The sequence below is a fragment of the Lissotriton vulgaris genome, chromosome 6 (assembly GCF_964263255.1).
Source record: "Lissotriton vulgaris chromosome 6, aLisVul1.2, whole genome shotgun sequence".
Taxonomy (NCBI): domain Eukaryota; kingdom Metazoa; phylum Chordata; class Amphibia; order Caudata; family Salamandridae; genus Lissotriton; species Lissotriton vulgaris.
Genome location: NC_141694.1, coordinates 363,108,431 through 363,123,011, shown reverse-complemented (window position 1 = coordinate 363,123,011; position 14,581 = coordinate 363,108,431). Strand labels below are relative to the sequence as shown.

Below are 14,581 nucleotides of genomic sequence, written 5' to 3'. Positions count from 1 at the left end.
TTCTGAAACTTCTTACCCTCCAAAGGCTTCCAGAAACACTGTAGGGGCAGTGCCAACCCCTGTGGCCACCTGCATGAAGCTAATTCAGTTAGATTCTCCCTTCTTCCCAATTAAAGATGGGAAAGAAGGCTTGTATCAAGGACGTTATTAGACCCACTAGGAAGGCAACCTGTTGAAGCAAGGTGTACTGTCATGATAGAATGTAAAACTTCCTAGCTTTCGTAACATAAAACTTCAGTTCTAGGTGAGGATTTTCTCACCCAACGATCATGCAGGTTTGCACCCTGCCCATTCTTTAGGGGACATACAGGGAGAGGAAAAGAAAGGTTGCTGCAACAAATCCTCATACATCATAAGTATCAGGTTATACTACTTAAATAGATTAATTTTAATGAATAATGTGCTGTCCGAACTTTTCTATATGAAGCATGTTTGATATTCTTGGCGTGACACTGACTGATTATGTAGGGATGTGAAATTGGTGTGTGTTTTTATCATTGCAGGGAGTGAGACTTCCAAACAACAATGAGAAGTACAGAGATATAGGAAACAGTTGCTTGAGAAAAGAGGGTCATAGAGAAGAATGACAGAGTATAAAGGACTTGAGGGAATGAGATTGGTTGAAGTTCCTGAAGCCCTACTATGTAAAAGGTCCACTTTCCCTGTTTGCGCCCAGCGCTACTTAAAATAGCTGTGCCAGGCACAAGATAAGTGATAGTGGGTCCTATTACAAAGGATGAGCTGCCCCCAGGGCAGCCGCAAACTCGTGCTGCCCTGCGGGCAGAGCATGTCTGTGAAAACACAAAGCGGCTGTACTTTCACAGTGCAGGCGTTAACCTGCCTGCACTTTCAAAGGGGGATAGACATTCCTTTGCAGGCGGGTGCTGTCACTGACTGCACCCGCCTGCGAGGGAATGTCGGGGTGGGGGGCTTTTTCTCCCTTCAGAGGGCTGCTCTTGGGGGCACACTAACAGTGTGTAGTGTCCTAGTCTGTGGACTAGGTTTTCCTTGTGTTAACATTCTGTGGCTCATGCACTCTCTCGTGCTTCTATTGTAGAATGTGTTTATATGAGAATGTTTAGCCCCGAGGGGCGTGGCTTGGGCGCCGATGGAGATGGTCGCCTGAGAGCTCGCCTCCGGGACTGAGCCTGTGATTATCCTGTAAATCGGAGGCCGCGGGGCACCCCAGCCCCCGCATTCTGCTGACCGGCCCGACGGAGACCTGCCGGGGCCCTTGGCGAGGTCTGAACGAGTGGTGACCCGGCGAAAAATCGAAGTTTGCGGAGTTGCGGAGTGCGACCCAACATGGCGCCCGGACTTCATTGTCCCCCTGGCCGGATCCATTAGGCTGGAGGGGCATCGCCGGCGGCGGCACACCCCCGGCTCTGCCATCTCCCAGTGATCTGTGTTCTGGATATCGGTCAGATCGGACTTTTTCAACGAGGATTGCACTCGGATGGGTGACTGGGCGGATGCCCACGCTATAGTGGATCCCGCACGCGGACGTCTGGAGTTCCCGGTGGTGGCCCCACTCACGACACCGCACTTAGCTACCTTTTCCTGGCCGACCCCCTTCCATGGGAGGCGCAACCCTCTGGCGCCGCAAATCGTCCGGTGGAGTTGGTGACCCTCGCCCCGGGACTTTATCGGCCGTGCGGGCCTGCCCGACCTGGCGGCGGCTGTCTCCGCCTCCTCCTCGGTGCCCTCGGACGACGTGGTGGTGGCGCGAGCCGAAGCGGAGAAGTTCCAACAGGCCCTGGAGACGGAGATCTCCGGCACTCGACTTGAGGCCCAGCAACCAGGAGAGTCTTAGCCGGAGCCTGCACTCGGAGACGCCTGCTCCTGGACCCGCACGGTGTGCTCCCGGCGACATGGGGAAACCTAGAGGAGCCAAGGGGACTACCCCAGCCGCCTCAGACTCGGAGACCCAGGACAAAGAGGAACGTGGGGACCCAGAGAGTTCTGGTGGTGCATCGATGCAACAGCAATTTGACCGTGTCTTGGAGGCGATAGCGACCACGCGCTCGGCCCTTCAGCAGGACATTGCCCAAGTAGCGACGAGCCTAGGTCTCCTTAGAGCGGACCACGGCAAACTTTCGGACCGGGTCAAGGAAGTGGAGAGCTCGGTGAAAACCTTGGAGCCGGCGCAGCGAACCTTGGATGAGACTATGAAGGATGCTTTATCCCGGATTACGGCCCTGGAGCAGAGAGCGGAGGATGCGGAAGGCCGCAACAGGAGGAACAACATCCGCGTGGTGGGCCTGCCGGAAAAGATTGAGGATGGCGACATGGTGGCCTACTTGGAGGCCTGGCTCCGTGACACGGTGGCCCCGGAGGGTCTATCCTCCTTCCACACCCTGGAGCGTGCCCATAGAGTCCCGGCGAGGCCACCGCAGCAGGGACGTGCCCCGAGACCAGTGGTGGCGCGGTTATTGCACTTTAGGGACAGAGACTTCATCCTCAATGCCGCCAGACATAATGGTCCATTCAAAGTGGCGAACAGCCAGGTGAACATCTTCCCGGATTACACCTACGAAACTCAACGCAGACGGTTTTCCTTCCTGGCGGTCAAGCGCGAGCTCAGGAGCGAGGGCATCCAGTACTCGCTCCTCTATCCTGCAAGGCTCCGCATAATTGTCGATGACAAAACTCAATTCTTTGATACCCCGGAGGATGTCTGTGCCTGGCTCGAACTCTATAGAGCAGGGAAAGATGGCTTTGGCTCCTCATCCCAGCAGGCGGCGGAGCCGGAGCAGAGACGGCGATCCAGGAGGATTCGGAGTCGCCGTGGCCGCTCGGGGGGGCCCTCAACTGCAGAGACATCGACGGAGCGGAGGGGAGTGCTGGAGGTGTTATCTGCGCTATTTGGCTCACGGGACGATGCCATTGAGGAGGAAGCAGACCCTGGTGACGAGGGGGCACCAACGGACTCCGAGGAATCGGTGACTGATAGCGTCCATACACCGGTGATCACACCGAAATCGGTGGAAGACCTTCTGGATGGACAGGGGTAAAGGGGGGAGCTACTCCATTTTGGGAGGGGGCCCGGCAGGGGGGTGGCGGGTGCCGACGATTGCTGTTGACTCCCGGGGCAGGGAGGGTGGGGTGCCCTGTTTTTGCCCCGAGGGTTTTTGGCACTGTTTTGGGCTTGCTTTAGCCCTGGTAGCCTGAGCGTCGAGGGCCCACTGCCTCCGCCCGGCCCGCACCTGGCCCTTAAGGCCTTCCTACGGTGGCGACCGCAGGATTAGTAGGGGTTAGTGGGTTGTTGATGGGTATGGTTTGGATGGGAACTAGATGGTGCTATTTGGGTCCTGTTCTGGGGAGGGTGGATGGGGGTTTTGTTCATTCTTGGGTTGTTCAGTTTTGGTTGGGGAAAATGGCCGCCATCAGTGCTGAGATGATTGATATCCTTTCTTTGTTGGGACCCAGATGGGGAGACTTTGCGAGAACATTATGGGACAATGGCTGATGTTGCTAATCTGAAATATGTTACTTGGAACGTGCGGGGGCTCCATACTATGTCCAGGCGCCACAAAGTCCACGCTTATTTAGTGCGTAGGGGGGTACAAATGGCGCTGCTGCAGGAGACCCATCTGAACAAGGCGGAAGGGGCGGCGCTACAGCGTAGATGGAGGGGGCAGGTCTTTTGCACTTCGTACTCCGCGTATGCCAGAGGGGCGCTGATTTGGGTTAGAGCTGGGGTTCCCTTCCAGGTCACGGAAACAGTGATAGATCCAGAGGGGCGTTATGTGGCTATCTCGGGCACTTTGGGAGGGAGGGACTTAAACGTTTGCTGTGTGTACGCTCCTAATATAGACCAGACTGCCTTCCTTTCCAGGTTATCGGGCTCGTTGGCCCACTTCTTCTCCGGGCCCCTTCTGCTCGGCGGAGATTTCAACTCAGTAGTGGATGTAGACACTGACCGCTCGCATCCACCCCTTCCCGATTCTCCGGTTCGTCGCATGGCTAAGGGTCGTAGGGACTGGCAGACCCACTGGGGTCTAACGGATATCTGGAGGGCGCAACACCCCACATCTAGGGACTATTCCTACTTTGAGCCTCCATGAGTTGCACGTTAGACTGGACGGATTTCTTGGCTCGCCCGAACTGGTTTCGGCAGCAGTCCGGTCTGAATATTTGACCAGAACCATATCAGACCATAACCCCCTCCTGCTGGACCTTCGTTGGTTCCCCGGGGCGCCTGCGGTGCCCACCTGGAAATTACGGCCTGAGATCCTTGAGGACAGTGTTTTCAGGGCGGACCTAGGTGATAAGGTCTCAGAGTACTTTGCGTCCAACGGGGGCACCGCGAGCACGAGAGCGTTAGAGTGGGACGCTTTTAAGGTGGTGGTGAGGGGTTACTGTATTTCTAAAAAGGTAGGCATGAGGCGAGTTATCCTCGCCGACCTAGATGCAGCGGACCGGAAACTCCGCGAGCTGGAAATTCGCCGCCCCGGGCGCCCTGAATTACAGGTACGCACGGCGGAGGCGAAGGAGGCGGTGGCGGCGGAGGTCGAACGGCTTCGCTGTTTTGACTACAAGGCCTATACGGTTCGGTCCATCGCAGAGGGGGATAGATCGAGCGCGTTGCTGGCATGGCTGGCCAACCCTACGCGTCAGTCCTCATTGACGACATCTATGCGCACGGCAGACGGAACCGAGGTGTACACTCAGCCTGAGATTCTGAGCTGCTACCGGCAATATTATGGACGTTTGTATCGCAGTCGCTCAGCCTGAAACCCTGACCTGCTCGATAATTATTTACGGCCACTGGAGCTCCGAACAGTGGAGCAGGATGTGGCGAAAGCCCTGGAGTCCGACATAGAACTGGGAGAGATCCGTAGCGCCATTAAAAGGATGGCGAGGAATGAGACCCCGGGCCTGGACGGCCTTCCTGTGGAGTTTTATGCAGCTTATGTTGACCTCCTAGCCCCTAGGTTATTGGTAGTCTACAGAGAGGCGAAGAGGCTCGGGCGACTCCCGAGCTCGATGTGCGAGGCGTTGGTGGTTCCACTCCTCAAGCCCGGAAGGGACTCGTCCGACCCGGGGTCTTACCGTCCCTTATCAATGCTGACGGTTGACTATAAAATACTGAGCAGTATCTTGGCCTCGAGGCTGCTGGGACACATGAGCTCCCTGGTGCATGAGGACCAAGCTGGCTTTATCCCTAGGCGTAACACGACCATGAACATTCGCAGGTTGTTCCGCTTGCTAGGGGAGCCGCTTGTGGATGCCCCGTGCCCGGTTGTCTTATCGGTAGACCTAGAGAAGGCTTTTGACAGCCTGGAATGGGACTACCTTTGCACTGTGCTACGGAGGTTCGGCCTCGGTGAGGGCTTCATCAGATGGACCACGGTTCTCTATGCCTCTGCATCGGCCAGGGTTCGGGCGGGACCACTGATTTCCTCACAATATCCAGTGGAACGGGGCACGAGGCAGGGATGTTCGTTATCCCCACTCCTCTTTGCGCTGGCGGTGGAGCCACTCGCGTTGCATCTCCGGTCGGGAACCCATTATACGGGCCTGTGGACTCCTTCGGGCCCGCACTACATTTCGCTGTATGCAGACGGCCTGCTGCTCTTCTTAGAGGACCCGCTCGCCGCCCTACATGGAGCTGCGACGGCGCTCACGGAGTTTGGGGAGGTCTCGGGCCTCCGGGTGAATTGGACTAAGACCTGTCTTTTCCCGGTTCGCAAGGGCACCCCCGCCCCTACTCTAAGTAGGGAGATTAGATGGGAACCCGACTGCTTTAAGTACCTGGGGGTGTACGTCTATCACGAACCATCCGACCTTCTAGATGGGAACATTGCCCGCAGCACTCGAGCACTTCGAGGCTGTATGGACTTCTGGGCCACGCTACCGCTCTCGGTGGCAGGGCGGATTGCTTTGCTTAAAATGGTGGCGCTTCCCCGGTTGTTATATTATTTCCGGACACTACCGATTTGGGTCCCACCGGCCACGTTTCGACTACTACGATCAATGATAGTCAGATTCCTCTGGGGCTCGGGCCGCCGACGGGTGGCCCTCAAGACCCTGATGAGGCCGAAGGATGAGGGTGGGCTTGCGGTGCCGGACTTTGAAAAGTATTATTTAGCGGCGCAGCTCCAGACCTTCACCCAGGAGATAGCCCGGGAATTCCGGGGCCCAGAAGACAGGAGGGGGACGGGTATGGCCAGGCATGTTCTCTCCTTCATAGCGCTGCGACAACGTTTGACCCTACGGGACTTGTCGCTGGAGGAGCGGACCGTTCGCCTGTGTTGGAACCAAGCTCACGCCCGGGGCCATCTGAGAACACCGTATGCGCCCGAAATACCTTTGGGGATGCTGACGGCCTTGCCCCATGGCGGCGATTGGTCACGATTGGCGAACTGGGAAGACACCGGCTTACAGCTAATGGGAGACCTGTATGAGGATGGGGCGCTCTTGCCCTTTCAGGAGCTCATTGATCGCTTCGAGATCCCCCGCGGCGACTTTCTGCTGCACTCCGCCCTTCTCCGAGCGATCCAGGCGCACTGGAAAAGCGGGCAGGAGGAACCCACTTTATCTCCGGTGTGCCAATACGTGATGATGTCTGCGGGCACGGTGAGGGCGGTCACTTGCCTTTACGGCAGACTGATCAACGAGGGGCTGGCTCCCCCCACTACTTTGAGAAACCGCTGGGAGGAGGACATTGGCAAGGAGATCCCGGAGACGACCTGGTCCCAGCTGGTGCGGCGAGCCTGGAAGGGCACACGCCACACCCGCTTTCATCTGGTCCACTATTACGTACTCCATAGAGCATATCTGACCCCGGTGAAAATCAGGCGATATTTTGCTACGAATGCGGCGGACTGCCCCAGGTGCCCGGCCCAGGAGGCGGACCTTCTCCACATGCTGTGGGCCTGCCCGGGATTGTCATCCTACTGGGTAGAAGTGGGGAAGACCCTGGAGGAGGTGACGGGGAGGTCCTTATCGTTTGACGCGGCGGTGGGACTCCTGCACTGGTTCCCTCATACCCCCAAGAACAAAATATCCAGCAAATTCATCGACTTAGGGCTACTCCTTGCTAAACGAGAGGTGACCAGGAACTGGAAGGCACGAGTTGGTCCGACAGGGAGCCGATGGCACAGCGAACTCCTGAAGTGGGCGGCGGGGGAGAGCACGCTAAGATACCAGTTAGCTTGGAGGCAGCGTAATGAGAAGGCGCAGGAGGCAGCGTTGGAGTGGGAGACGTTAGTACAGGCCCTTAGGGATTATTGCGCCCCCAGCGACTCTGAAGGTGAGGAAGCGGCTCGCCCCATGTCCCGATAAACGATTACATTTTCAGACCTGTTGCTTTCCCCATGGGTCCCTTAGCAGATCCTGTTGCGGTTTTTACCGGGCGCTGATGGCGGGGTTGGGTGGGGTTTTCTTTGGTTTGTAGCGTTTTGTGGGTGGGGTTTTTCTTTCTGGGTTTATAGGCTTGTTTGGAAAAGCAGATGACGGACAGTGGATCATCCGGACCAGCTTCGACATCCTTCTGAACCCCCATTGAATTTCGCCGCCCGCCCCCAGGGTTGTGGGCCGACTGGCTGTGTAAGAAACTTACGGCGGGGGGACGGAGGGTTGTATCTCATTGATTTTGCTTGTGCTATAATGCTGGTCGATTATGTAACGATTTACTGATTCCTGCAATAAAAATATATTTAAAAAAAAAAAAAAAATGAGAATGTTTAGCCCCAAACTCAAGGACAGTTTCTCCTGGACTCTGAAGGATGAAGTCTCTTTGACTTGGATCTTACTGGTTCTCTAACCTCCTGACTGGCTGTTAATTTCTATCATCACTAGTTCATTTGGCGACTTTTTAACTGGATCTCACCCACAGCGAGACACCCACAGCAAGAGACCTCAACTCAATCTCTTTGTGCAAGTTTAAATCTTCCGCTTCTAATAAGTCACACTGACTTGCTTCTTATCTCCTTCACTCGGAGTACTAGAGTTTGGATCCTTACAGCTGTTATTTAAACAGTATCCTGGAGAGAAGAATATCTTAGAAGGAACTTTCACCCAAAAAAAATATTGTTTTTAATTTTTATGGTTTACTGCCGCTTCTACAAGCATTCGCTTTCTCTCCCGTGTGGAAAGGAAAGGTTTGCAGCTTTAAAAAGGAGGAAGACTGGACTTTCAAAAGAAGTCATTGTGTACCGACGTTGGATATTTTAGAATTCTCACCTTGAAACTCCTCGTGACAAGGTTCTGCGCCCGCACTGCCACCATCGTTGTGACGCATCTCCTGGAATCTTTGTCTGTTTCCCGACTTCTTCTTCTCCGAAGAACTCTCCTTTGAACAACGTCATCCCGCAGCGTCTTCTCGTCAATACCGGACGTCTCCGTCATCGCGCTACGTTCAAAAGCGCCATCTTGGATCTCCTTTGCAAGCCTACACAGCGTCGCTGATCGGCACAGCCTTTTCTTGGACGCTGGTCAGCAAAAGTTCACTGCACTGATCAGCAAAGATGATCATTTTATTCCCTGCTTTTATTTAACTCGCGGAGAGTTCAAATATCTCGACTCTGATCCTGGTCTTCTTTTGAGAAGCGCCGCTGATTTTCGCAGCCTTTTTCTTTCATACTGATCAGAAAAACATCACTTCGTTTATCGGCACAACCAATTTGTGTTTGCTGTCTTCTGGCAACCCTGTAAGGTACTCTAATCCTGTCTCGCTGATCTACCCAGCATATTGTAGATCAGACATTTCAATACTGTTCATGTAATTTTATTACAATGCAATAACTTGTTTGAGGTGTGTTATCTTGGTGCACACATGTTGTATCTACTCTAATCATTGCTTCGTTCAAAGAAAATGTGCAAGTAGTTTTTTCACATTTTAAGAAGGTTAACTATCTCAAGGGTATACTTTCGGTTTTCTTGTTTTACTCATTTTTAGTGTTATTTCTTTATACACATTCTTTTCTGATTCTTTTGTTTTTATTTTAGGGAACCTTAGGCTTGTCGTGTTTTTATTTTCACAATGCAAAATGTTACAGCTCCACCGTTTTTTCTCTCTGAGCCTGGTTATCCAACGATACCCTGGCTCAAATGGAGAAAAGTCTTTGCTCATTATGCAAAGGTGTGTGGCACCTCTTTAGAGCGCGGAGAGAAAAGCCTCTTTATTTATGCACTGCCTTGGTTCAGAGGGGCGAAATTTGTTTGAAAATCTTCCTGAACTTTCTAATGCGGAAGGTGGTTCCCTTAATGAATACGAAATATGTATAAAAAAATGGACATACATTATCTTCCCAAGATGAGCAGGGTTTTAGAGCGATTTCTTTTTGGGAAAAGAGTTCAAAGACAAGATGAATCTGTAGAACAATATGTCACATCGCTTCGTAAACTTGCTTCTACTTGTTCTTTTGGAATCAATTTGGAAGAGCGTCTCCGAGACCAGCTCATGTTAGGTTCTTCTTTAGAAAAAGCAAAAGATAGTTTGTGTCGAAAGGATAATCCTTCCTTACAAGAAGTCATATTCAAATACATGTGCAGAAACTATTCGCAAGAATGTCTCTGATGAGAAAAAGAACTCTACTGAAGTTAAAGAGATTAAAACGTCTACTTCGGTCATCCCATATAAAGTCTCCAATCCAGAGAGTGCTGCCAACATTAACGCCTCAGTATCTAATGCCAAACCTTCCACTTTCAAGTGTTTCAGGTGTGGAAATATGGGGTATTTGGCGAATTCTAAAGAGTGTCCTGGATGGAAAGCAACTTGTTCTATCTGTAAGAGAAAGGGGCACCTCTCTAAGTGTTGTAGGTCCAGCAGGATTCAGAAAAAGATAAGGGAAGTTGATATATACGATCAAGGTGAGGAAGAATCTGTGATATGTCAAGTCACTAATCCCAAAACTGAAGGTCCTATAGAAAAAGTTTTTATTAATGACTGATGTTGACATGCTTTTTGACTCAGGAGCCAAAATTACACTGGTGCCCAAAACTTTCTTTTCTAAGAATCTTTAGAACAAGGTTAAGCTATTTAAACCAGACATTATTCCCAGAGGTTATGGTGGTCAAATAATAAATCTTTGGGGATACTTTATGGGTACTATAGATTTTAAAGGAAGGATCACAGCAGGGAAGATTTATGTGTCCATGAAAGGAGACTCACTTATCAGTTGGGCACATCAACAAGATCTTGGAGTCTACCTTGATCCCGATCAGGTCCCTTCTGTATGTTTGAGAGATATTTCAAAGATTGATGTAGTTGCAGAATGTGGTGAGTGGATTACAAAATTTCCAAGTGTGTTTGATAAGAAACTTGGTTGTTTCAAGAAAAATCTACATCTTATTAAGTTGAAGGTTGCTTCGGTACCAAAAGTAGCAAAAGTCAGGAATGTTCCTCTTTTAGTTAGAGACAAAATGAAGTTAGAATTAGACAAACTTTTGTCTAATGGTGTCATACAAGTAGTTGAGGGCACAGAGTGGGTTTCTCCGGTCGTTATGGCCCGAAAAGCCAACAGAGAGCCAAGATTATGCATAGACATGAGAGAGCTTAATAAAGCTGTGGTTGTAGATCATTATCCACTTCCCAACATAGCTGAGATGTTGTCTTCGTTGGATGTGGCTACGCATTTCACCACTCTGGATCTATTATCGGCCTATCATCAGGTCAGGTAACATCCCTCTTGCTAAGATTTTACAGCATTTATTACCCCGTTCGGCACGTTTACGTTTCTTAGAATGCCGTTCGGTTTGATTTCGGCCAACTCCGTGTTTCAAAGGGTTATGGAGAGCATCTTGGTTGGCCTTCAGGGGTTGAAGATATATTAGGATGATGTATTGGTGCATGGAGGGCATTAGGAAGAGCATGATCCTAAAGTACACAAGGTTTTGTCCAGGTTAGAGGAGGCAGGTCTCCCGCTCAGACTGGGCAAGGGAACATTTGATGTGAAAGTTATAGAATATCTTGGGCATTTGGTGTCTGGGTCTGGAATTAAACCTAAGCCTTCTCTAGTTGAGGCAATCAATAGTCTCAAATATCCTGTAAACAGGGACGAGTTAGTTACGTTTCTTGGCATGGCTGAATTCTACAATAAGTTTGTCCCTGGTTTTGCCCAGAAAACCGAGAGGATGAGAGCTTTGCTAAAAAAAAAGGTAAATAATTTATTTGGGATAAACTTTGCAGCGAGGAATTTGACTTGATCAAAGATTGTCTTAATCACGCTCAGAGTCTTTCGAGTTTTGACCCCAGTAAAGATTCCTATATAATGACTGACGCGAGTAACAAGGGCATAGGTGCAGTCCTTTTGTAGAAAGGTGAAGAAATTGATAACACCATTCTTTTTATTTCAAGACCTCTAAGGGGAGCCAAGTGTAATTACTCTGTAGTGGAAAAAGAGGCCTTGGCAGTATATTGGGCGACCCGCAAACTGAAAACATTCTTGTGGTGTAAACGGTTTACTGTTGTGTCTGACCACAAACCTCTAAAGGAAGTTTTTGGGGAAAATGGCATTGATTGCGTTTCACACAGGATAAGGAAATGGGTGGTAGCATTGCAAGATTTTGAATTTTCTGTTTCCTATTTACCTGGTTCCAGCAATATTTTGGCAGATTGTTTGTCAAGACTGTGTGGAGATTCATTTGATGAACCTGAAGATGAAGACTTCTTTATGGGTGAAGATCCTTCAGAAGATATTAGGGTTTGTGTAGTAACTGAAGGTGTCATAACTGAAGAAGAGTGGCTTACTGGTCTGAGGGATGATGCCTGCCTACAATGTGTGATTGATTTTATGCGGAATAGTTGGTGTGAAAAAAAAGAATGTGATGAAGACATGAAATGATATTGGTGTGTTAACATTCTGTGGCTCATGCACTCTCTCATGCTTCTATTGTAGAATGTGTTTATATGAGAATGTTTAGCCTCAAACCCAAGGACAGTTTCTCCTGGACTCTGAAGGATGAGGTCTCTTTGACTTGGATCTTACAATAAACCTACTGGTTCTCTAACCTCCTGACTGGCTGTTAATTTCTATCATCACCACTTCACAGTGCTCCACTTTTTAGATGGCACACTGTCAGTGTGCCTCTTGAGAGCTCTTTGCCCCTGCACCCAGATCTGCAATTTGGCGCTGGCGCAGAGGCAAATGGGGTGGCTCATGCAAATGAGGGAACAACCACTGAAGATAGCGCTGGTGTTTTACCTGCACCCAACAACAAAAAGAGAGGTAGGGAGAATGAGGAAACCCTCTTAGTCCCCGGTTATACTTATTTAAAAAAAAGATTGTCCAAAAACACAGCTTGAATACAAATGGAGCAAAAAACAATGAGTATATGACCCCAGTCAGGTCAGTATAGAAAGCCCTCACTCACCACCCTGGTTGGTGACATGCTTCATCATAGGGCCCCACTGGAGAGGAAGAGTGCCTCCCCAGTGTGCTTCAACACCAGATCTACTGCGGAGCAGGTTTTTGTGAAATAGACGTGAAGTGAGTGATTTAGAAGTGATAGTGATGATAAAAAAAAATCTTAAGTGTCTCAAAAAAATGTTTTATTATTTGATCACTTGGACAGATTAAAAACAGTGTGGAAAATAGTCCAAATAAATTGTTTGGTTATTTCCAATAGATTAATATTCAGTCAACATGTTTCTACCTTGAAACAGTGTGAATTTACCAGGCATTAATCAGGACAAAAGTGAACTAAACCCTGGTGGTATGCGCACTCTAAGGCTCACCCTGACCTAGGGACTTGAAAGTGAAAAACGTGTAAAAAAGTGCATGTAGAAGGAGCGAGCTCCTCCTATGGTTTTATGTGCACCAGCAGTATTAATATCACAGAAGGGACCGCACAAGCATCTGCAGTTCACTGCAACCTCAGGCACTTAATTAATACCTCTAGTTTCCTTTCACAATGGTTTATGGGAAATGTAAATGATTTCATTATTTTGTTTTATGTCTGCTGTATAAATAAAGTGGAGAAAGAAGAACATAATCCCTGCCTCTGTGTCCTCCCATATATTTTAACTTTCCATTATCGGCGCTAGGAAATGTTATATTTAATGCAAAAATATTAACCATGCAATGTATAAATGCACTCCCAAAGTAATTTCCATACACATCAACCCAGAGAACCATGAGTTGACAAAATGGAATTGTACCTGTATTTCTGCTCTTTGGTTAGTTTGTCTTCCATCGAGTCTATCGCCAACATTGCTGCAAAAAAACAAAAACAATGCCCATATGTAAATGCATATTTTCCTCTGAAAGTGAATATTGCTTTTAAAATTGCAACTAGCACATAGATAGGCATGGAAAACAATCAGATTTCGTTTGTCGGATTCTATATTGAAGAAACAAACCACAGATCATCACTAACAGCCATCTAAAATAAGCAAGGGATAAGCAATCTCATTTAATAGTATTGGGTTATTGGGCTCGGTAACCCACTTAGAAACTATGCGTCTTAGGCAAACGGTCCCAAACTATTTCCTTATCACTAATGTAGTCAGTTAGCCAACTCAGAAGGCATTCCAACACTGCTGGACGGGTTGTTGAACTAATTTCATTTAAGCAGCTGATTCCACTGAAAGGGTCCTTTATAAAAGCAGACATGCATGCTCTACGGAAAAACGGACGAGGTCAAAGCCTCAGCAGAGACCTGGCTGTCTTAATACAATCCAGACAGAAGGGAATGTACCAAATGTTATCCTGAGCCAACAAGGTCACATATAAATGTATAGGTACCACAACTATAAATTGCATTCTCCTTGAAAAGATCATTAAGGGCTTGCTTTATGTGATTGAAAATCCCAATTCATGCAAAGGGGTGAAGCACTATTTTCTGGGATGTATGCACCATTTTGCACATTAATTCCTTGCTTGTGGAGGAGAGTAACTTCTACTGTAACGATCTTCAAATACTCGGCGCACGCCTCTGGAACTCTCTTCCAACCCCGATTAGGACTCCAGAACCAACCATCTGGCTTTCCGTAAGGCGTTAAAGACCTGGCTCTTTCTAGCTTAGGCCCCTTTTCCATTGGAAGTGTTTCAGCCATGGCTTAGTTAGCGCTGGGACGCCCCGTCACTGGGGCAGCTATGCGCTTTATAAAACTTTAAATAAATAAATAGAATAAATCTTAGGGTTGGCGAACGCTACAAAGAGGAACGATAAACAGTAGTGTTGAATGCTATTAATTATCTATATTTTCGGTGACATGTTTTGATTGGTGATGTAAAAGTAAACATTTTGGAGTTCTACTAAAACCAATTGGTCGTGCTCCTAAAGTTCACAAAGTAGATTGTGGAGGGGTACCATCTTAAATAATTCTTTCTGCAGAAATCTACTCATGACACTTCGGTGGAATAGAAGCCCTGTTCTTTCTTGTATATGATATGCCCAGTAGCAACCATTCTAGCACTCCCTATCCATGAGGAAACCAATCATCTTCTGCCTTTGTACGGGTAGAAATACTGCTCAGGTGACTGTTCAAAAGGTGAATACGGCAGAGATAAGTAGAGAGAAATACAAGACAACAGAAAAAGAAGCAATAAAGAAACCCAAATAAACGGAGAATGAATCCAATCAAAGTACAAAGAGACCGGTTCTAAATGGAAAACAGGCTGTAAACTGT

At 48.8% G+C, this 14,581-nt stretch overlaps 1 protein-coding gene across 4 annotated transcripts in view; it reads right to left on the bottom strand.

The window, feature by feature from the left end:
- LOC147707339 (ribonuclease H1-like) overlaps positions 1-14,581 on the bottom strand; it is a 687,926-nt gene that overhangs the window by 393,597 nt on the left and 279,748 nt on the right. For all 4 annotated transcript variants that reach the window (XM_086926384.1, XM_086926382.1, XM_086926385.1 and 1 more), the window contains one exon: positions 13,109-13,163. In XM_086926384.1, coding sequence (XP_086782510.1) covers positions 13,109-13,163 — 55 coding nt within the window. The remainder of the gene's footprint in view (positions 1-13,108; positions 13,164-14,581) is intronic.